Below are 23,453 nucleotides of genomic sequence, written 5' to 3' on the forward strand. Positions count from 1 at the left end.
AAGATAGGCTTTATTGAATAAAACTTATTGAGAACCTGGAAACAAAAAGGCACCGCTCTTTAGGTAAGAACCAGGCAGGAAAGCCTTTTGTTGTTTTGTCCCTTTTGGCAGAATAAACAATGCCTGGCTTTGAATAAGCTATTTCTGTGTCATTTTAATCAGCTGCTAGTCACAGCCTCTCAGTGGAAAAAGGCCTCCCGGTACCGAGTGTGTTTAGTCCCTTTAGATTTGTCCTAATTGGGGAAATAAAGGGGCTGCATTACGGGATTATTCCCTCAAGAAAAATAAAATAACAACCAAAAAAAAAGAAAAAAGAAAATAAAAATCGCAGGCAAGACTGCCACTTGGGGGTGCAGGCATGCAGGGCTGCCACAGCAGCTACAGTGCAGCCTGCCTTGTAATTGTGACAGCTGGATTCTTGGTTGTAAAACAGAGATAAGCAGTAGAAATTAGCACCGTTGCAGAGAAACGATGCGTTAATATCAGAAGCTTTGTTAAGGCTCCCTAAATTTCCACTGTCTCTTTATTGACAGCGAAGCAACCCCTTGGGGAGAAAGGGAGGTGTTTTCTTTCCCGGCAGCGGTTCTTCAGGGAGATCTCTGGCATGGAGACTGATGTGTGAAATCCAAGTTGCTGTAGAGGTGGTGATGCAATCGCAGGGATCCCTGTGCAGCTGAATGCAGGTGTGGCTGCAGCACCCCTGAGTGCTGCCAGGTGAGTTCTGCTAGTCCACCTTACAGTGAGGACAGGAAAAAGTTTCGGTGGGTGCCACCAAGCTCCCACACGTCCAGGGCATTTTTACACTGGACTACAGCTCGTGGTAACACATATTTTCTGCTGCTGTGGGCTAAATTAATTTTGGGAGTTTTTTGTTTTGTTTTGTTTTGTTTTGTTTGTTTTTTTAATCTGTCCTAGCCTGCTGGATAACTCTGCACCGCCCTGAGTGCCATCAGGAAACTTGCCCTGATGCGATGGGTGAAGTGCACACCTGGTTGTGGGCACCACTGAGCTGCGTGCAAGCAGGAAATGCCATGGGATTGTGGGTGTCAAATGCTCTTTATCAAGGAGCGTCGTTTCTGTTAATTTCGTAGTTTAACCAGCGCAAAAAAAAGCCTCGTCCTCTCAAATCTTTGCTGACAATGTAAGGTGTTGAAACCAAAACACTTCCAGTGCCAAAGAAAAATGTGATTAATTGCGAGCTCAGATGTAAAACCAGAGCTTTAGGCAAGGGCTGTCACCCTGTCACTGGCATTTAATGGCAGACAAAAGGGCTTGCAAAATGAAATGCTGTAACTACTGCGAGGTGCCAGCCAAAGTAACCAAGAGATCAGACGACTTAACGGGTCGTTTCCACTCCTAATTTCACGATGTCTCTTCTCGTTGTCATGCAAGCAGCCCGGACTTTCAGGTTGTATCTTTAGAAACGCTCCTCAACAGCCTAGCGCTGTTCAGTTCATCCTTCTCACTCGGCAAGTGCATTAAAGCTTAATATAATATTTATATGTGGTCTTTCACCATGAAGGCATGTAGACGGGATGCAAATTACAGATATAAAACACCTGGAGAGCCTTTTGACGCCCTATAGGAAATTGGTACATTTTTTCACTCTCGTGGCTCCGTATACCCAGGTAGGGAAAAGAGATGAAAATTAAAAATAAAAGTGTGTAGTGGTCTGACGTGGGATCTTCCTACCCTCTACCTTGGGCTGCTATTGAAATATCACCGCATCTTTCATTCTTGTTTTGACTCCCTTCCAGTTTTGAGCAGGATGATGTCCTACCTGAGGAGGGAGGGAAGAACGGACCTTTGCATCTCCCGGTCTGGTGGAAGGTGTCCTTCATCATCCTGTTGGGATGTGGTGAGCTCTGAGGTCCCTTCCAACCCAAACCATGCCATGATCCTGTGATCCCGTGCGAGTTCCCCGTGTGGATGCGCTCAGGAGGGATTTTAAACCGAGGCAGCACTCGGCAGAGCGCAGGGCTTGGACAGCACCGACAAGACAGAAGAAGTTTTGCGGAGGGCAAAATTCCTCCGCGGAGGATAAAACACCTTCGTGAACAGCGTCCTCTCCCTGAGAGACGAGAGCAGGCACCCACCCAAAACCAAACTAGCCCAGGACATGCGATTTGCCGCGGGAGAGGAGCCCCGGCTGCGCAGACCCGCTCCAGCCGTCCGTGCCCACCGGAGCGCTGCGGGAGCATCCCCGGGATCAGCCGGATGGAGCTCCCGCACGGGGCCCGCACCCCGCGGTGCGGATCGTGCGGGATGGAGCATCAGCACCGCGGGGTCCCGTCCCCATGCGGGAGCTCCATCCCGCACCCTCCGCATCCCGGGGCCCCAGCCGGGTGAGGATGCTCCACATCCCGCACCCTGCACACCGCGGGGTCCCGTCCCCATGCGGGAGCTCCATCCCGCACCCTGCACACCGCGGGGTCCCGGCCGGGTGAGGATGCTCCATCCCGCACCCTGCACACCGCGGGGTCCCAGCCGGGTGAGGATGCTCCATCCCGCACCCTGCACACCGCGGGGTCCCGTCCCCATGCGGGAGCTCCATCCCGCACCCTGCACACCGCGGGGTCCCGTCCCCATGCGGGAGCTCCATCCCGCACCCTGCACACCGCGGGGTCCCGGCTCGGTGCGGGAGCTCCATCCCGCACCCTCCGCATCCCGGGGGCGCGGCTGTGGCGGGGCGGGGCCGGGGTGTGTCCAGCGGCGCCGCCCCCGGGATCCGCGCGGGGCGGGCAGGGCAGCGGCGGCGGGAGGAGGAGGAGGAGGAGGGAGGGAGGAGGAGGAGGAAGGCAGAGAGGAGAAAGAGGGGGAGGAGAGGAGGCGGCGGGACACGGCTCGGAGGCGGCGGCCGGGCCATGCTGGAGGCGCGGCGGCACCTGGCGGGCGCGCAGAGCGGGCGGGCGGCGGGACGGGCTCCGCGCCGCGCGTAAGGGCGGTGGCAGCGGAGCGGCGGGGGCTGCGCTCGGCCGGGAGACGCTCCGCGGGAGGGACCTGCGCATCCTCGCCGCGCCTCGCATCGCCTCACCGGGCGGAGGCACCGCCAGCGCCCGCCGCTCGCATCCCTCGGCTGAGGCGGAGGAGAGCAGGAGCGAGAACAGGAGGAGGAGGAGGAGGAGGAGGAGGATGAGCCGTGCGGTGCTGGCCTGGCTGGCGCTCTGCGGGAGCCTGGCGGCGCCGCGCCCCGCCCGAGGTGAGGGGACGGCGGGGACGCAGCGGGGACGGAGCGGGGGACGAGGGGTCGGGGTCGCGCCGGAGCTCCCGCAAAGTCGGAGTCCAAGTGCGCGGGGGACCGGGAGGTGGCTCTCGGCAGGGTGCCGCTGGTCCGGGCTCTCCTTTTCTCTTTATGCATAAGGAAAGAAGAAAAAAAAATAACAATACTTATCTCTGCGTTTGTAATAGAAGCCGGCGGACGATCCATCCTCAGACTCGTTCTGTTTTGAAACTGTGCTTGGTTAGAGGGGAAAGAAATGCCGTGAGAGATTAAACGTAATCCAGAATGAGCGGCTGGGAAGATTTAATATCCGCAGAGCTGTCCGCGCCGCTTTTCCCTTCCTCCCCCCAGCCCTCTCCAGCCACCGGTCTTCATTGTAATTTGGAGGCTGCTAGCTCCGAGCAAACCGCGGAACAGTTTGCAAACACGTTCGGGAGCTTGAGCATCTCGGCAGCGGCGAGCAGTTCTCGCCAGGCGACCCTTTCGCTGCCTCCCTCTAATTAGGTCTTCTCCATCCTATAACACCCGCGGCGCCTTCTCGGTGTCTCACCCCCTTCCAAGACAAAGCAAAAAAAAAAAAACCCAAAACCCTACCAAAAGCCAAAAACCCTCCGGAAGAAGTAAACGCCAACCGTACCCCAGAGAGACAACTTTAGCTCTCTTGGGAGTTCTCTTTATTATTTATATTAATCACTTCTTGCAGGGGTTTGCCCTGCTGGCATTGAAAAGTTGTCTGAGCCCGCGGTGCGAGGCGCTGGTGGCGGGGCTGTGGGCACGGTGCCCCCTCCGCAGAAGGCTCGGGGGCTGCCGGGGGCGGTGGGCGATCGCTCCCTGCCCGTCCCGTCCCGTCCTGTCCTGCCCATCCCGGCTGTCCCGCTCCCGGTGGTGGAGCTGGGTCCGGCTCCGGGACCCCCGTGGGTCCCCTCCTCTTGCCCGCAGCCCCCCCGAGGGCTCTCCCCGTCCTCTGCCAGCTCCGAGCCCCGTCCTGTGCCGCGGATGTTCTGTGTCTCTGTGTGATCCCACCCGGCGTGGAGACCCCTCTAGTCCTCCTGGCTTGGTGGAACAACTGTTGTTCTAATGAGTACCAGAATATTCCCGCTGACTTTTTAGACCTCTTCCCCTCATTATTGACTTTTTTTTTTTTTTTTTTGGAGGTTTCGAAATGAAACCAGTGTATCAGTAAAAACTGAATATTTTATTAGCCCTTAAATTATTCAGCACGGCGGCTTCTCAAAATCCGGTAGCATTCACACAGTTGCAGTGAGCATGTGATAGCTTATGCAATATGTCCTTGTACCTGCGGCTTATTCCCCAAAGTCTCTTTTTTTTTAAGCAGAAGATAACTGTATCTGCCACGAAGTCTGGACTTGTCACAAGTGCTTTGCACTGTGCTTCCTTGGAACTTCTGATAGCTCACATCTGTGGTGTTTTCTCATTAAAGTCCACAGTCCTGCCGTGTTTTCAGGTAACTTCAGAACAGAGGGAACTTAATAGGTTTTCTAGCAGAAGTGAGATAGGAAGGAAAAAAATCCATTTGCTCTGTGATTGCTTAAGCTGTGATTGTTCAGTTAAAGGTTTGTCCTTGGCTCTCCAAAAGAAACAGAAGAACATTATACTGAGTCTTTTTTTTTGAGCTGAAATGGAGCAAAATGCTGCTTGACAAGTCTGATTTAGTGGGTTAATTTTGGTAGCTGTCATAACATTTACTTTTAATAGATCCTCTCAAAGTTGCAATGACTCCAAGCACTGTAAGTAGCCAAAACTCTTTCAAAAACAGGTTTTGAACAGTGCAGTTTTGAACTACTCACCATGAGTCCATTCCCATAATGGTGTAGAATGAAAACCAGTGGAAGTGTCATCTGTGCAGTGGCTGGTTCCCAGCTGCCTCTCAGGGTAAATTCCAAGTGCAGATCAAAGTTAAGTCATATACTTCATTACTGACCTGCATTTCCAGCCTACTGTTAAAGAAAAACACCAACTGTTTTTTTTTTTTTTTTTCTGATGGAGCTCAGCAAAGTAATGGTGGAGGTCAAAATCCTGTTTATTCACAATGTCTTAAAAACACCTTTTGTTTTTTGTGTTTGGAACAAATGGACAGTATGTCAGCAAGTTTGGGGTGAGGTTCTTTCTGTCCTTTTGCTGCTGTTGTTGATTTTAAGGGAGAGAGAAGGGTGAGAAAGATTGAAAGATACTAATGGATGAAAAAGCCATCTCAATGGGAGACTGTCATTTTCTTCTTCCTGGCCAGTCTGATGAATTTGCAATCTCATGCACTGTAAAAGGAGCCTGATCTTCATTGCTGTGTTTATATGCAAGCACATGATGAAACCAGCCTTCAAGGGTGCAGTGACTTCCAGCCCTTAGGTTGCAAGAAAGATGCAGGTGCATTTTTAATAAGCAATGCCCTTTTATGCATATTTAAAAAACAGCTGTAAGCTTTTACATTTGCTGCTGTTGCTGTTCCTTGGTGGAATTTGAATGCCAGGCACTCTTGTGCTTTACTGTGCATGGACAGACAGTAACTACCAGAGTGACTACAGAGACTACTAGAGATAATTTCAGGAGGAAGAAACACACTGCATCCCACCTGCAGTAATGCAGGTTCATGAGTACCACTGTGTGGGGTTTTTTTAGGGTTTTTTTTCATCCCCAACAGCTTTATGAGCAGTCAGTGAAGATTGGGATCAGATGAAAGGAAAGCATGATGTAAAAGTGGTGGCTGTTTTGGTTCTGGCCATCGTGTAAGCTGATCAACAGCAGTAATGGGCCTCTAGGTGCACAGCAGATCAGTGCATCCCATGCCTGCATGATAAACATTTTTGCAACAGGACCTTCTGAAAAATTACCATTTGAGTTGTCTTTATAGTGAAGCTGCTCCCTGGGATGCAGCATGCTTCTCCTCTTAGCTGTCTGCTGAGTTTTTAAGTGTGGTTTGCCTAAAAATGGTATTGCTGAAAACAGGCAAGTCTAATTCGTTATTTTATGACCGTATCCTGTGAGCCTGAGTGAAAAAATCTGGAACTTTGAAGGAAGTGTTTCAAAGATATTGCTTTTTCTCCATTACAGTGGGAACCTTCACTCTCTCTGAGGCTTAGAAGTTTCTATAAAGCCCCTTTCTGCAGCTGGAATCAGCTGCAAGGAGCAAAAGTGCTGAGAAACAAGAGAGGTAAACTGTAGCTTTGTTCTCATGTATCTATACTGAAAGGCTGAAAAGATCACAGGGGCTTTTAAAGACCAAGGTTCTTCTGTTTTACTGAATGTCTTTGCATCTTTGGACAGCATCTGCTTCTGTACAAAGTGCTGACAGTGTGACCCTGCATAATGATTTTCACTGTTCTTTTAACAAATTACATTTGTATTCAAATTGATTTTCCATGACTGCTCGTATAGCCTCCAGAAAGCATATAGTGGATATACTGTTGTATTCTGTACGTGTCTGGTCAGCCTAGGACAAAATCTGATGTCAAGCCATGCATTATTATAACTGGAATTAATCGTTCTGGTAGTATTAGTTGGGTTTTTCGCATGTGCCCAGCCTCCTATTTCACTGCCCTTTATGTCCTTATCCTTTATGTCTCTTTTCAAAGGATATACTTCATAGAAGGTTGTGTATCAATGGTACCATAGGGGGAAAGGCTCACTGTCTTATCTTCCCTCCTCCACATTTTTTCAATTACCACCCAGCTGAAAGTCAAGGAAATGATCCACTCTGGAAGTTATTTCAAAAGACAGTAACTTTTAATTAAGATTTTTATGCCTTAAATTAGCTGTTTATGCAGCATATGCCCCTACTACAAACTCACAGCCAGAAGCCCCTTCAGCCTAAGTGAAGATACCTGGGGAAGCTGTGTTTAAGAAACTGCAAGAATCAGAGATGAATCTTTGTTATTCTCAACTTTATTGTGAGTCACATGGGAGTTGATGTGTTTCTGTTTTCATCTTAGTCTCTGAAACGTCTCAAAATTAGTCAAGCCACAGATTTCTGAAATCCTAAAGGATGGTTGGGGCTGTATTACAAATGAGATTAGATGTGATGAAAAAAATATTCCCGGGCAGGATGGGGAGACCCTGGCACGGGGTGCCCAGAGCAGCTTGGGCTGCCCCTGCATCCCTGGAATTGTCCAAGAGCAGGTTGGACATTGGGGCTGGGAGCAGCCTGGGGCAGTGGGAGGTGTCCTTGCCAAGGCAGGTGGTGGCACTGTGACACTTTCAAGGTCCCTCCCAACCCAGGCCATTTATGTGATTCTATGACATCGGGCATTGTTGTAGCATACCTGAAGCCCAGCTTGATTTTAATAAATATGGGTTGAACAACAGACAGCTATTAATTTAAGTTTCAGAAAATTTTCACAGTCAAAATACAGTGAAATCAGTCAGATGAGGCATTAGAAAATAAAAGATGAGTCAAAAGATTCAAGTCCAAAGAAGGGTTGTAAGAACATTAACATCTGCAAAATTAAAGCCTCTGGAAAATGCTGTTTTATATTGGAGGACCAAAACACATTTTGCATTTAAAGTTCAGGAGACAGCCTAGGGGAGAGGAAAATTCAGCCTAAAATCAGTGTGTTATCTCAGTCTGAGGAATAATGGGTTTAAGTTTCCCTTTTTATAGGAAACTTGGATATAATGTTTGAGGGAGAACAATTCACCACGTGTAGCGACAGCAGGGTATGGCTGATTTTCTAATGGTCTGTGTAGAGGGTAGAACAGCTTTTTTTGCCATTCATATTGTGGGAACAGAGCAAGGATGTGTCCAAACCCGGTTTGGACCCACAGCTGTGGGTCTGTTGCTCTGAAGGCAGGGATTGAATGAGCAGCTGTATCCCAGGAATCTGGAGGCAGAGAACCTGCACCACACCTTCGTGCTTTGAGGTTTTATCAAATCTCAGTCTTGCTGGTCAGGGAATATACTTAACGAACTTGTGGGGTTTTTGATTCATTTGTTTGCGTGGGTTTTTCTTCCCTCTAATCAGCAAGCTGTGTTACCTTTCATCACACTGGGGGTGTTTTTCTGTTTTAAGTTCCGAAAGCTGAGAAGTGAAGCAGACCATAATTATCTAATAAAGTCTCTAGCTAATCCAGCTAATAACTATATGTGGGGTGTGTGTGTGTGTGTGATTGTGTTTTCATATGAAACACACATAAAAACATCTTAATTTTACATAATGTATAGCAGCTATGTGCAAACATACTGCACTTTGGGTATAATTTGGGTATATCTACACTCCAGAGACCGTACAGAGGAATTGCAGCCACTTAGTGCCTCACATCTGGTCAGATACTTAGAAGTTTAAGAAATGTTAGATAAGACCTAATCATCCTATGAATTCTTGAAGCACAGCTCTGTATTTGAAGTAAGAATTTGTTATATGCCACAAAAGCACTGTCTAGGAGTTTTTTGAGGTTATCAGTAGTATTCCTCACTGCCCATACTTCTTTAACAAGGGGCAAAAGGGGTTTTGTGGCTTGTAGATAAAAGACTTATGTCCATAAGGGTTACATATTATGATTTATACATAGATATAGATATAGATAGATAGATATATAGAGATAGATAGATAGATAGATAGATAGATAAATAGATAGATATAGATGATATAGATTTAGATATAGATTAGATATAGATATGGATATAGATATAGATATAGACATATCATCTATATATATATATATAGATGATATGTCTATATCATATATCATAGATTTGGTGAAGTTTGAAAATGGGCAAGTAAATACTGACACAACCACAGAGTAAGCTGAGCTAGAAGGGACCCACAAGGTCCATCCAGCCCAGCTCCTGTCCCTGCACAGACACTCCAAAATCCCAGCCTAGGCATCCCTGGAGTGTTGTCCAAACTCTCCTGGAGCTCTGGCAGCCTTGGGGAGCCATTCCCTGGGGAGCCTGGGCAGTGCCCAGCACCCTCTGGGGATATAGAACCTTGCCCTGAGCTCCATCCCAAATCCCTGGCCCAGCTCCAGCCCCTTCCCTCAGGTCCTGCCACTGTCAGGAGCAAAGATCAGAGATGAGATCAGAGACCAGAGATCAGAGATCAGAGACCAGAGCTGCCCTTCCTCTTCCTGTCATGGGGAGCTGTAGCTGTGATGGGTCTGCCCTCAGCCTCCCTTCTCCAGCTGAGCACACCAAGTGCCCTCAGCCCTCCTCACACGGCCCCTCCACACCATTCACCATCCCCATGGCCTCCTCTGCACACTCTGACAGTTCAATGCCTTTTTTGTGTTGTGATACCAGAACTGCACCCAATATTCCAGGTGAGGCCTCCCCGGCCCAGCGCAGAGCAGGACAATCCCTGCCTGGCCCGGCCGGCCATGCTGGGCCTGGTGTCCCCAGGACAGGGATGTCCCTGCTGGCTCCAGGGCACTGCCACTGACCAGGACCCCTGTCCCTTTCCCTGGCACTGCTTCCAAGCCTCTCATTCCCCAGGCTGTCTGTGGCAAAATCCCAAACTTTCCCTTATTGAACCTCACACAGTTGGAGCTGGCCCAGGCCTCTTGTTTGTCACGGCCTCTCTGCAGGGCCTTCCTGCCCTCGAGGGAGTCGACAGCTCCCTCGAGTTTTGTATCATCTGTGAACTTCCTCAAGACCCCTTCCAGTCTTGCATCCAGGTAATTCCTGAGGGTGTTGAGGAGCACAGGGCCAAGGATGGAGCCCGGCAGAACCTCACTAGTGATGGGTTTCCAGTGTGATGTCACCCCAGTCACTGTCACCCTTTGTGCCTGATCCCTGACACAGCTGCTCACCCATCTCATGATGTGTTTATCCAGCTGTGGGATGGACAGTTTATCCAGAACAACCCTGTAAAAGACAGTATGGAAAGCTGTCCTGAAATCCAGAAAGATTCCATCAGCTGGTTTCTCTTGATCCACTGAGTGGGTCACCTTGAAAGGAAGTCAGGTTTGACAAGCAGGACTTTGCCCTCATGAAGCCATGCTGGCTGTGACCAGTGATTTGTCCTCCAGATGTTTTTCAATAGCTCCCAGAATAATCTTCTTCATACTTTTGCCAGGCTCTGAAGTGAGACTGACAGACCTGTAGTTTCATGGGTCCTCCTTCTTGCTCTCCTTGAGCAAGAAGGAGAAAACTGAGACAATGTCAAAACTGAGACAATGTTTTCCAGCTTCCAGTCATCTGGAACTTGTCTGGACTCCCAAGATCACTCAAAAATCATCAGGAGAGGTTTTGTGATGATGTCAGCAGCTGTTTGAGGATTCTTGGGTTAATCCCATCAGGCCCCTTGGATTTGTAGGGATCCATCTGGAGCAGCAGACTGGGGTTAACTGGGGGTTGTTCATCCTCACAGTCATGCTCCTCCAGCTCAGGGCACCAGGACTCCCTTGATCCATCTGTGTCAAAGAAGGAGGCAAAGGATTACTGAACACTGCAGCCTTGTCCCTGTCCCTGTCTGTGAGGTGACCATCCTCTTCCTGGAACAGGCCAATGGTATTTTTGCACTGCCTACTGCCATTATTTTATTCAGAAAATCTCTTTTTATTGTCCCCTACAGCTCTCACAGCACCAACTCCATCTTGAGCTTTGGCCATACAATTTTCTCCCTCCACTGGCAGCAGTATCTCTGTGTTCTTCCCATGCCACCTGGTCCTGCTCACACTGGCCACACGCCTTCCTTTATTGCCTTACTTCCAAGAGAATATTCCTGTTCAGCCAAGCCGTCCTTCTGCCTACGCTGCTTAAGCGGAGAATCCTGGATTATCTCAGCTCTCCCAACTGCGGCAGCAGAACGACAAGTTCTGGGTTTTAGGAGTCAGGATTTCAGGCGCAGTATTTAAAGCAGCAAGCCGAACTGTGCAGATGACAGCAGGGAGGAGCAGCAGATGGATAAGGAGGCTCAAGAAGATCAGCACTCCTTCAGCAGAGCCAGGGCAGGAGCTTGGCACATCCCAGCAGGAATCTCATGATGTGAGAGAAAATTGTGCCTCAGATCTGTGGGGTTTTTGTGGCTCTGGAGGTCACAGGGGACAGGGAGGGGAGCAAAGCCTGCCCCAGAGGAGGTGGGAGGTTGTGCTGTGGGATTTTTCTGCTGCCTCCCCTCCCAGGTGGTGTGTGGGAGAGTGGGGTCAGATACAGAGGCATAACCCACCCCCCGCCCCGCTCCAGGGTGCAGTTTCTGCATCAAGTGGTGGCTCTTGATTAAAGCTGATGGAGAAATTTCCTAATCCCAAGTGCTCTATCAGAACATTGCAATTCTGTACACACAGCAATTTAACCAGTGAACAGGCTCACTCTGGAGTGTAGCTTGCACACCTGGGACAGCACGAGCTCAGGTGACTGTTAAGTGCTTCACACTATGGATTTGAACCCTACAGTTTCAAATTTTTAATTTTAATGCAAAGCAGGGTGTTTTCTCAGCATTTTGCAAATAATCTTCTCTCATTCTTGCCCCTGACCCCTTGTGACTAATTTTTTCTTTGATTATTTTCAATTCTGAGCAACACAAGGCATTTATTTATTCATAGTCAGATTATGGTCCTGCTGTAGGATAAAGCTACCATTTAGACATCGAGACCTTTTTATTTATGTCTTTGAGTACTCTCACAATAGTAACTTCTTGACAGGCCAAAAAAATACCCCAAACCAAACGTGAAGGAGATGACTGCATTGCTAATTTTTAGCTGCAGCAATTTTATTTGCTGAGATTCTGTGCAGGGAGGCTGAAAAAAAAATCCTCTGCAAAAGCTGCTTTTTTTCCCTATCATTGTCAAGATGCTGTGTCAACCTGCATAATTATGGAGAGCTGTGACAGCAGAGCATAAATAACAGTAATTTCTGGCATCTGATTACCCATGTCTTAGGTTTCTGCAACAGTGAAGCTACAACAGATCACACAAGAAATACTTACGGATAAGACTTGCATGTGCCAAGCGGAGGCACAAAAAATAGAAAAAAAAAATTAGATTTATTTTATGTTTAGCATTTGTTTACATCTTTCAGTCTGTCTCTCCCTCATGTAGGAGAGCTTCTATCACTGCTGGGTGTCATTGCAGACAACCAGCCCTGGAAATCCAAGTTTCCTTCCTGTTTACTCCGTTTTATAGTTCTTTACACCATCCTGCTTTAATTTGTTTGCCAGAGTATTTTTTCTTCGGGTTTTTTTTACTCCTTTTCCAGCTCAGGCTTCTGAAGTAGAGATGGAGAAACTATAACATGCAATGTAACTTGTCAGATTCCTTGCTTGTGTGAGGAATTGCACGGGATTGCTTTGCAAGGTCTTTTCTAGGTTAAAAACTAAGACCCACTAGCTGATTGCTTTCAGATACCATTCCAGAACTATTTTAAAACCATGCAGTTCTATTTATTTGAACAATTTTAAGGGGAGATTAGCTTGATGCTGTGAATAATGTACACTGTGGATGGGGAAATGATGTGCTGCTGTCATGGGAAGTAGCTGAAATGACCTAGTAGCTCCCTTCCATGGGGCATGCTATATATGTTTCTTTAATGATGCTTTTGTGTAATTTCTTTAATGTCTTTTTTTTATGCTTTGCCCTCAGACCTTGTACAGAAGGATGCACTCCCTACAGATAGCCCTTCAGGATAAAGATCAACCTCTTTGATAATGACTTTCATTTTCTTGGGTGTGATCAAGCTCATCCTATTCTGACATCCTATTCTTGCCTTTCTTCACCATGCTTTTCTTCAACCTTGTGTCCTTATTCAGGGATATAAAGTCTTTCAGAAATTTCTCTTAGAAATGCTGCATTTTTGTACTGTGGCACAGTTACAGAAATGCTCTGGCTCCTTCCTAGGGGTGGTTTTACTTAACCTTAAACTCTTACTCCAAATGTGGGTCTTGTGGTTCAACCTGTCACTGAAGTCATAAAGAAATAAAAAAAAAAAAAGGTAATTGAAGCAATGTCAGGCATAGCTGGGAATGTAGTGTCAGATGTATCCTTTCTTTTGTGAAATCCATCGGGGAAGAAAAAAATCAAAGCAACATTCTGAACAAGAGCTTGGAAGTCAGCTGGAATAAAGTGTGATTGACTACATATATTGACTTAATGTTAGTTCCACATCTATATTGGTTCACACAGCAAGAGCAGTGATTGCTCTAATATGCCTCAATATCTTTCAGTATAGATGAATGATTACATAAAAATGTGAATTTAAGAACAGAGAATTATAGAATAATAGAATGTTTTGGCCTGGGGAGGGACCTTAAAGCCCAATCCAGTGTCACCCCTGCCATGGCAGGGACACTTTTTACTGTCCCAGGCTGCTCCAAGCCCCAGTGTCCAGGGAACAGTGACTGGGATCCAGGGGCAGCCACAGCTGCTCTGGGCACCTTGAGTGCCAGGTGAGTGTCAGGACTTGCTCACCTTCCCAGGGAAGAATTTCCTCCTAATAATTCATATAAACCTACTCTCTGTCAGCTTGAAGCCAAAATGCTGAGTGTGGGTAAAAGCGGAGCAGTTTGACTTGTGGGTCAGAGCAGTTTGTTCAGGGAAGGGTGAAACAATTATCTGACCTGTAGGAAACTTCCCAAACCTCCAAAGTTTGGGTGTTTTTTTTGTTTGTTTTTTTTTTTTTTTTTTTTTTACTGCAAGACAAAGCTGAGATGAGCAACTCTGAGATTCGATAGTTTGGCCGAAGCCCATCTAGTTTCTCTGCCACTGGTTTTTCCCTAATTCCAGCACTGGTGGTGTTCTTACACAGAGCAGTAAATTTCTCTGGTAGTTTGCCTTTTTGGGATGGCTTAAGGCAGGAGCAGGCCAGTCCCAGTGATGGTGCCAGGAAGGGAGATGGGGACAAGGAGGGAGAAGCAAGTGATGCGGACAGGGATGTTGAACACTGGGTGTGTCCTCAGCTGATTCCTTCAGGGGTGAGTTATGGATAGTTTTCTCAGTGCCAGTTTTACCCTTTTTTTTTTTTTTTTTTGTCAAGAAATACATTTCTGGACCAACTCCAAGACACAGGCTGCCAAATTTCCCCTTTCCTCGAGTATAGCTGTGTATTCCCCCCTGTGGAAATGTGCAGAAATCAGACCCATGAGCATCCCTTGTGCTCCTGTCTGCTTTGCCTTGGCATGGATGAAGGCAGAGGAGCAAATTCCACATTTTCCTGGCCATCTCCCAGTCCAAAGTGGCCATCTCACCATCCTGGGGCAGATCCAGTGCTGATTAACTAGACAATCCCAGTAGCTTATTCTGTTGAGGACAAATTACAGTGGGGTTTTTTTCTTCCCTAATTATTTTGTAGCAAATATTTATCTTGTGGATAACGATCGCTCCTGGGCCACGCAGAGCAGGCGAGGCTCAGGAGCTCCCCACATGCTCTCAGTGTAAACAGGAGGATCTGCCTGCCTTAGAAATCCCGCTCTGGCTTAATTCCAAGCAAGAAATCTGTTTTAAAACTACCAGGGGGTCGATGTGGTTCTGGCTGCTTCATTCAGACCAGCTGAAGGCTGAGCAGGAGGAAAGAAAAAAGGCAAAATGGGTAAAAGCATTGTGTGCTCCAGTTCCTTCAGGAGGAAAAAGAGAAGACTCTTCAAAATGTCTGAGATTCCTGACTGACTAATTTTGACCAATTAGCCCGCTGCTTGATTGTTTGGTATTTTTGATAAACAAATTCTTGAGGATTTGTGGTTTTTTTTTCAAAATTTCCCATAGAGGGTAATAAACAATTAACAATGGGTACATTGGTTTCTTTTCCAGATGAATTCTGGTTAGAGCATTATACTTGTAGAAAAATCTGACCAGAATTTAAATTCTATCTAAACATTTCCTTTTGAGGAAGAGGAGGGAAGGAGAAATATCCCAAAACCTTACCCAAACTTCACTGGAATAAAAATCACTGGTATGTAATTATAATTTTTTATCTTTTTTAAGCTAGAGGAGCACCATTTGCAGAGCTGAAGAACTGCAGCAAAACCCTTTACTTTTAATGATTTCTGAGTTTCAGGAAGCCACCCTTTCACTCCTTTAATGCTCTAATAATAATCCTGAAGACTTGTGCTAGCATCTTTCATAGCAATCTTTTGTCCCCTGTGTCACATCAAGATTTTTCCTGTCGTTCACACCCATCTCTTATCCTTGACGTGTCTGTACCTTCCATCTCTGAAGTCTGAAAACAAAGGTTGATACATCAAGTAGAAAAAGGCATCTGCTTTTAAGAGAAATGATGAGTTTTGATGACTTATGCCTGATAAAAGCCATGTTTTGAGTCTCCTGTAGTGCCAGCTCCAGTGTTGCAGCCTCAGCAGCTGCTTGAACATCCATTTCATTCTGTGTGTGTGTGAAAGAAGTGTTGGTATACTGGAAATACTTATCCAAAGATTTTCAGAGATCCCAAAAAAACCCAGGGAATCATCTGGAAATGCTGCTTCAGGAGAGCTCTCAGTTAATGTCATTCAGTGTTATTCTCACTTTATTACTATGCATGCAGGAGATTCTCATTTCTTTTTCGTTTTCAAAATGAGGTGCAAGAAGTTTTTACAGTTGAAATTGAAAATGCCTGGCCTGTTTACAACATGGTCTCGGTATCTTGCAACAGTTGGGCTAATTTTTAAAAGCCTTTCATGTAGGGTCTCAGAACAAATTTTCTGTAGGAAAAGCAGCTGTGGAAAGAGCCTGTTTTTTCTCAGCCCATTTTCCTGTTAAGATAGAGAAGTAAGATTACTGAAGATTTTAGAGATAGTACATATGTTCTTTGAAAAAGAACAACATAAAAGACACAAAATTGCTGTTCTAGCAGATTACAGGCTAGAGTGTGTATCTGTTGAAACTGGCCTTATGGAGGGTGCGTCTTCAAAGCTGATGTAGTTTAAAAAAATAAAACACCAACTTCTTTTGCCTCTTGCCCTCCCTGAGTCAGCCCTGCTCTTTGGCTTCACCCAGGGTTTGTGCTTCAGGAACAACCTGAGGGGTGGGCATCATTCCCACCAGTGACTGAGGAATTCCTGTTTCTTCAGTCTGGGAGAAAAGGGAGAGCATTTAGTCTTGATGCTCTTTAAGACATAACAGACCCCATATTCTCCTGCTGGAAATGAGGGATTTGAAGAAGCTGCCTCTCTCTGGAGTTAGTGGTGTGGTGACAGTGCTGTCCTCGAGGCAGCGCAGCTGTGTCCCCACGTGGTCCTGTCAGAGCTCATGGGGAGTCTGGTTGAAAATGGCAGTGGCAGGAATTGTACAGAAATGTATTAGCTGGGGAGGAAGAGGTGGCTACTGTACTACCACGCTTATTTTTTTTTTTTTTTTTTTTTTTTTTGGCTTTTGCCTTTGCCTTTTCCTAACACATCCGTAAGCACTAACACAGGACATATCTTCATCCGGTATTTACATTCTGCAAGTGTTCACCAAAAAGTGAAGAGTGGTGGCGATGTCTGTAGACAAAACAGGTTTCTGCATTCAGTACAGCTGTCTCAGGCTGTCAAAAAATTGTCTGGGAACATTCCCCTGCATTAAAAATAACTGTATTTATCCTTGGCGTCTGTGTAGTGACCTAGATTGTTTATCACTAACTACCTTGAATTTTTTGACTGCATGTACTGTTGTCTGGCAGAGTAAAAAAAAAAAAAGATAATTCTATATTTACTTATTTATTAATATACTTTTGTAGAAAGAGGTGCAATTGTCTTCTGTTTGGCTGGATTTTTTTTGTTTCTTCAGGCCTGAGGTTTTAATGAAATCCTGATTTCTTCCTTTGTACAAAGGGTTTACATGGAATTTTTCATTTTTCATGGAACTCTTCCATTAATTGAAAGCTTTCTAATAGTTCTGATAATTAGCCATGTTACAGATCATAATGGCCAAGAACTGGAGCCAGGTGCAGCTGCAGTACACTTAGGGCAGGAAATGTAGAGAAAAATCTTCACTGTGTCAAACATGATGGTATTTGAAAGTGTTTTCAGGTTTTGGATTTATATTGTACCTTAACCCACAGCTTTTCTCTGGCTTATTATTTTATTCCTTTTTCTTTTTCTTTGGTTTATTTCTTTTTCTCATTTCCCATTTTGAACTCTATTGAACTGCAGGATTTTTGATTTTTCAGTTGGTGGTTCAAAGACCAAGGGCCCTGATAGATGATAATCCAAACTTGACGTTGAAAGTAGGTTGCTTTTCAGATTTATCTTTTTTGAGAAATATGGATTTTTGTGGCTTCTCTTGATTTTAAAAATGCAATGACACTTCTATTGAATACAGCCAGAACAGCTTTACACTGAAGCTGCCTCTAGATTAATGTCTGCAGCTTTGCCAAAACTATTATCTATATTGCAAGCTGTCACTTTATGTCTAAACTAAATAATTAAATCTTCAGATCAGATGTACAGTTTTTTATTATTATAGACATAGTTTAGGATTTTATAGTTTCAAAGAACCTTTGGGAAAAGATAACTGTATTACAGCCTACTGGAGAGTGGGCTAAAACCTCTCTGAAATTTTTGCTGGTTAAATTACATTCCTTGGTTTGGATTCCTGTTTTTCAGTTGAAACCAGAGATAAAAACTGCCAGCACTGAATTAGGTGTGTCATGCCTTAACCACTGCGAGTCTCTTTATGATCTGGTCTGGAACCCTTAATCTGAATTGCTGACAGCAATTATGTAAAATTATGATAAATTCAATTTTTTTTTTTTTTTTTTAATGCAGAATGGCGAGGTCACCCTTTTGCAATGTGCCAGTTGGGTAACATTATTTGTCCCCAAAATGAACACCTCTGTCTTTCTGAACCAACTCTGTAGGTGTTGCAGGTGGCTGTTTACTTTTGCCAACAGCTCCAGTCCCGTGTTGTGAGACAGGAGGGAAATGTAAGGGTGCTCCCCCAAATGAGCTGCGGATGGAAATGTCCATGATGGAGGAACTTGGAAATTCATAATTTCTGATGTCACATCTCATCCCCATCTCTACTTTTGCAGCTGCAGGAGACTAAGAAAAGGGGGAAAAAAGGGAAATACAATGAATGCAATGTCCCCCAGGTCAGTGGGACAGGATGGACATGATGGATTTCATCCAGGAGTGGGACCTGGGCAGTTCCTCTGCAGGGTGGGACATCTGTCACCTCTGGGACAGCCACGGATGACCCTGGTGGCCAAATGAAGGTGCAGGTTGCACCCATATTCCAATAAATCCCAAAGGGCAGCTGAAGGGGAAGCTCCAGGCTGGGCAGCCTTGCTGGGAAAGCCAGGAGCTCGTTCCTGGTGTGGGGTGGAGAAGCCTGGGGCTGTCAGCAGGGCTTAAATCCCACCTGGTGTGCTGGGGAGAGGTGGCTGCAGGGTCTGGGAGAGCAGAGGGAGCCCTGTGCCTGGGCTGGGGCCGGGGCTGGGCACTGTTGTAAGAGCTGAAATGAGGGATGTGGGACTGCAGGGGCTCTCCAACATGCAGTTTGTTCATTTGTTCCATCCAAGAGGTTACAGCAGCCCAGGGTCATGGGGACAGAGCTGTGCCCACAGCTGTCAGCTCCAGCTGCAGGCAGGCCTGGACACCCTTTGGTTTTGGTTGCAGTGCATTCTAGACTTTTCTTTTGGTCACAATTCATTATAGACTTCTCTTTTGGTCACAATGCATTCTAGACTTTTCTTTTGGTCACAATGCATTCTAGACTTTTCTTTGCTGAGCATCTTCATACAGCAGAACCAATCTATACCTTAACTATTATCTACAGCCCATCATAACTACTATAATTACCATATTCATGTTACTGTTCTCCAATCACTAAAAGTTAGTACATTACAGTTTAAGCCAGAAGTTGTTTTTCAGTTTTCTTGCAGTGGAAAATTCTGAGACCTTTTTTCTGCTTGCCCCATTTGCTGCCTTGTTTGCCTGTGCTCTCTTTGTGCTTGGTAAAAACACCTTCTTGTTTGGGGTGGGTTTGTCCTTTGCTCTAAGCCATAAATCCCCTTCTAACTCACTCACCCTTTGCCTCCTTGGTTATCCAGTGAGACTGGCTCAGCAATTCTTCTCTTCTATATCAAAACTTGCTTCCATCTCTATTCCTGCATCAGACTCTACATTTAAAAATCTTTCTGCCAGGCACACACACATTTGTGAGACTTTCTTGTCAAACTCTCATCCTTCCCAGCACACTGTCACCGCTCCCACATCCCCGTGGACAGAGACGTCTCAGGGATGGACAGGGGGACAGACACAAATCCTGGTCGCACTGCTGGGACTCAGAGGGCAGTAGATGATCAGCCCACGTCACTCTGGACTTTTGTATCAAGTGGGTTCTGTCTGGGGTTTCCTTTGCTTCACATCTTCATGGGTGCCCTGAGTGAGGTGCCCCAGTGACCAGGGATGCCCTCAAGGGCAGCGGTGCCACCAAGAGAGGAAATAAACCAAAAGGACCTATAAGCAACAACAAATGGCAAGTCCTGCCTTTGGGAGGGAGAGTCCCTGTGAGAGCAGGGAAGTTTAAGTTTTTTTGATCCCCAGTTTAGGAAAGGACTGTTTAAATAGGTGTGAGGTCAGGGAGAGCATGGTGGTGTTGGGGACTGGATCTCCTGCCCTGCAAACAGAGGGAACTGTGGCTGTATCATTGCAGGGGCAGATTGAGGAGAAACCCTCAATCCTGAGTCCCTGTAGAAGGGTGAGACTGAGGAGACAGAGACAGCAATTCATGGCAGGAGGATCAGAGTAATTTTCTCTGTAAATATGAACCTAACTGGGGGTGAGGATGAAGTCTCGTGCCCCTCATCACCCTCATTTTGAGTATCTGTGTGAGATAAAGCATTGTTCAACTCCATACTGCAGAACTCTCCTTTCAATGGAAGGAATAGGGTTGTATTTTATGTAGATGCTGGCAAAATAAAATCTAGTACATGCAGGACACATCTGGTGTTTTTTGGTTTTGTTTGCTCATTTACTTTGTAATTGTTACTTATCATTAATAAAGTAGACTAAGCAACATAAAAAAACAGGTTGTGATTTTCAGTGTTCTGTTTTTTTTCATTTTGCAGCTTTCACTTTATAGTCTTGCGGTTGTGTTGGCTGCCAGTAAGAACTCCAAACCAAAGATTTACTTGCATTATTAACTTTCCTTTATTTTTGTTTATGAAATCCAAGTGGAAAAAGAAATGAGTAGCAATATGTAAAGACTCATCTTGCACATTTTCCTCCTAGAGATGGTAATAGAAATGTCCAATTTCCAGATTGTGACAGAAAACCATGGCTTTTTTCAAACACATTGGAATGAAGTTATGAGCCTGAATTTTAAAATGAATTCTGGATTTGGCACAAGAGATCTCAGATGAAAACCTCCTGCTGCGATGATGAGGTTTATAGATTTGAGATTCAATGATCATGCAAAGAGTTTAACAACTCTGCTGAGTGTTGAGGGAAGAAGTTAAAATGAACTGAATTGGTGATTCATTTTGGTTACACTCTGAGGGAGGAACAGACATTTTCTAATAATTAATTATCTAATTTAAAACCTCTCTATTTCTTGACTGAGGTAAAAAATGAGGTATTTTGTATAATAAAGCAGCTGATCTTTAAAACTAATGGAAAGTGGTTTTATATTTTTCACAAAAACTATAGGAGCTTCAGTTCACTGGCTCTGCCTCGGGAAATCAGTTTTGAGCAAATTAGCTAGTAAAATGAATGTACCCTGCCCTGGCTTATTAATGAAGCAGTGTGTAAACACAGCTGATCAGTATATGGCAACCTGCATAAGCGAAGAAATAAAAATATGTGTGAATAAAAAAGTCCTGATTACTGACCGTTGATCATGAGCTGTGTTTGGTAGGAAATGTTTCTTTCTGCTCGAAAAGTGAAAATGTGTCTCTCCAATTAGCCAGACAGTTTTCATGGCCTTCGATTGCCTTCGCTGGAGATTGAGAGCACTCAGTAGAACCTACAAGTAAGAAAAGGCACATCCTTGCAGTGCTGTGCTTCTGGAAGGTGCACCCTGAGATGTAAACATTGCACTCTTTATCACTCACATCCTCAGCTGAGCATTGTGTTCAGGATTAATACTCAGATTTCTGAACATGCTTACACACCAGGACACCCTCCCAGAGGGACAGAGCCCCAAATGTCTTGACCCATTTGGTAGAGGGCAAGATGTTCATTATAAATTCTCCTCAGGCTGAAAATAAACGCCAATTCTTATGCTTTATTATCTAGTTGCCTTAACTTCAGCAGTTAGCCACTATTAACTCTCAAAAACTTTGGTTAACAAGCCCTTAAATTTTACAAGCTCCAGCGACAAACTTCAGGTACTAAGATCTCAACTTTTACAATTACAATTATAAATGACAAGCTCCCAGTCCTGTTAATAAACTTTGATATGGAGTAAGGAGTAGTACAGGATAACCATGCCCAGACAAAGCAGGAGAGGGGAGACATAAAGGTGGCAGGGAGAGAAAGATAACAAGGATTGCCCGTCCTCAGAGCCCACACTGGTCCTGCCACGTGGATGGTCTCAACAAAGAGAATGAAGGAAAGAGAGAAGAACTGATATACTCTACTTCCTTTCATAAGGTTTCCTTCCTTTACATCTCAAGTGTAAAACAGATTTTTCATGCCACTGTGTTTCTGCACGTGCAGCCCCTCTGAGTCCTGCAGGAGGTGAGGAGCTGCTGCAGGTAGAAGGACAAGAATATGTTTTATTTTTTATCCATTGGCTTGAAGCCTTGTTCTGCAAACATCCCATTGCTGCTCGTACAATTTCTGATCTTGAGCATGAAATTGCCTTGCAAATATTAAGAGCAATAATTGGGGTGAGTAGTACATCTGTTTCTCTTTCTATATTGAATTCTTGTGCCAGGGGTATGGCAAAAGCTTTCATGGCAGTTCTTTGAAGACCATGGTTTAGTAAATTTGCCTAATTCTGTTCTCACAGCATCTAGAGACTTATTGGCTGACACCATGGATTGTATTAGCCAACCATCCAAAAAAAAAAAAACCAACTAGAAAGAATGCCCAAACCTTGTAGTTTCAGGATAAGAAAAAAATGCTGCCTGAGCACAGAATGGAGAATTCTGAAATTCTCATTTCTGATGAAATGGGACTGTGATGGTCAAAGTGCCTACGGCAATCCCCGGATATAACTAAAGGTCAGGGGTATGGTGTGACACAGAGAGCTTTAAGGATGAGTTCAGAGAAGATGAAAAGCAGCTTTGTTGGACCTCTTAAATCCATCTTTCCAAAGCTAAAAGGCAACGTGGGGGAGAATGAAACACGGAGTGCTTTGGTGACAAATTTTCAAATACATGGAAGGTTCTGCTGAACTTTTTGTTACTGAGTAATTGATGATTCATTAAGAGATGCTTCAAAGAGCTTTGAAAACAGAGAGGGGTGACCTGTGTGGGACGTGGTAGGAGAGAGAGAGAGAAAATGGAGTCACAAAAGGACATAAATGACCAAAATGAAGCAAGAGCCCTGTGCAGGGCTCTGCAACAGCATTTTGGAAAGCTACTCTCCCATTTCTGAAAGCCTGAGTGAGAGATGGCAAATTAGCACAAACCCAAGCAGATGAGAACTTGGGGTGATTAGCTGTGCCAGTGGCTAGGAAAAGAGGTGTCCTGGGGGAATAATAAAGGAAAAAAAAACTGGGATAGTGTCAGCCACCTCCTCACTCTCACCCCTTGTAGAATCGAGTGGCAAGCAAAGTAATACTGGTCACTATTTCAATGTTATTTTGTTCCATATAAGCTGTTATAATTCAGGATAATTCATATAATGGCAGAAATTCAAGGTCCCTGAAGACTTGGGGGGAGTAGTTCACTTTTTAATGTGCTTCTTGGAGACAGTGAAGGTTAGGGCTCAACTCTTTGTTCTCCTTTATCCATATCTGTCTATCTACTACTTCCAGTGTGTGTCAGGACTCTTCCTGTCTGCCCTTTGAAGTGTGTAGGAAAAAGGGAAAATGTTTCCCTGATGAAGTTTCTGAACCAACCAGTTGAACATGTCCAGCTGGTTCTGGTTTTCACTGTGTGGGAGAAAAATCTGCGTTGTAACCACACTGCTTGAGCTGATGGAGAGTGAAAAATGGTAATTTGAGCAAGAGGCTATTAATCTGTTATAAAGATCTTGGAGAAGAATCCAAATTATTGTAGTCCAAGTTCCAGGGCCTGCATTTCTTCAAAAGAAAAGGGTAAGCAGGAGAGACTCTGCTCTGAAATGAGGGGAAATTGGGGAAATTCCACACTCTCAGACCCAAGAGTGTGTTCAGGTATTGCACTGTGAGGTCTGAAAACCCTTAACCCTTCATGCTCCCAGGGCCTCCTCCTTTGCAGTAATTTCCAAGGACAGGAATTTCC

The 23,453-nt window shown here is 45.3% G+C and overlaps 1 protein-coding gene across 2 annotated transcripts in view; it reads left to right on the forward strand.

The window, feature by feature from the left end:
• Positions 1-3,057: 3,057 nt before the first annotated feature.
• EDIL3 (EGF like repeats and discoidin domains 3) overlaps positions 3,058-23,453 on the forward strand; it is a 242,941-nt gene continuing 222,545 nt past the window's right edge. For both annotated transcript variants that reach the window (XM_071455127.1, XM_071455128.1), the window contains exon 1: positions 3,058-3,199. In XM_071455127.1, coding sequence (XP_071311228.1) covers positions 3,133-3,199 — 67 coding nt within the window. In that variant the 5' untranslated portion in view covers positions 3,058-3,132. The remainder of the gene's footprint in view (positions 3,200-23,453) is intronic.

The sequence above is a fragment of the Agelaius tricolor genome, unplaced genomic scaffold (assembly GCF_023055355.1).
Source record: "Agelaius tricolor isolate 1412-34295 unplaced genomic scaffold, bAgeTri1.0.p SCAF_44, whole genome shotgun sequence".
In the NCBI taxonomy this organism is placed as follows: Eukaryota; Metazoa; Chordata; class Aves; order Passeriformes; family Icteridae; genus Agelaius; species Agelaius tricolor.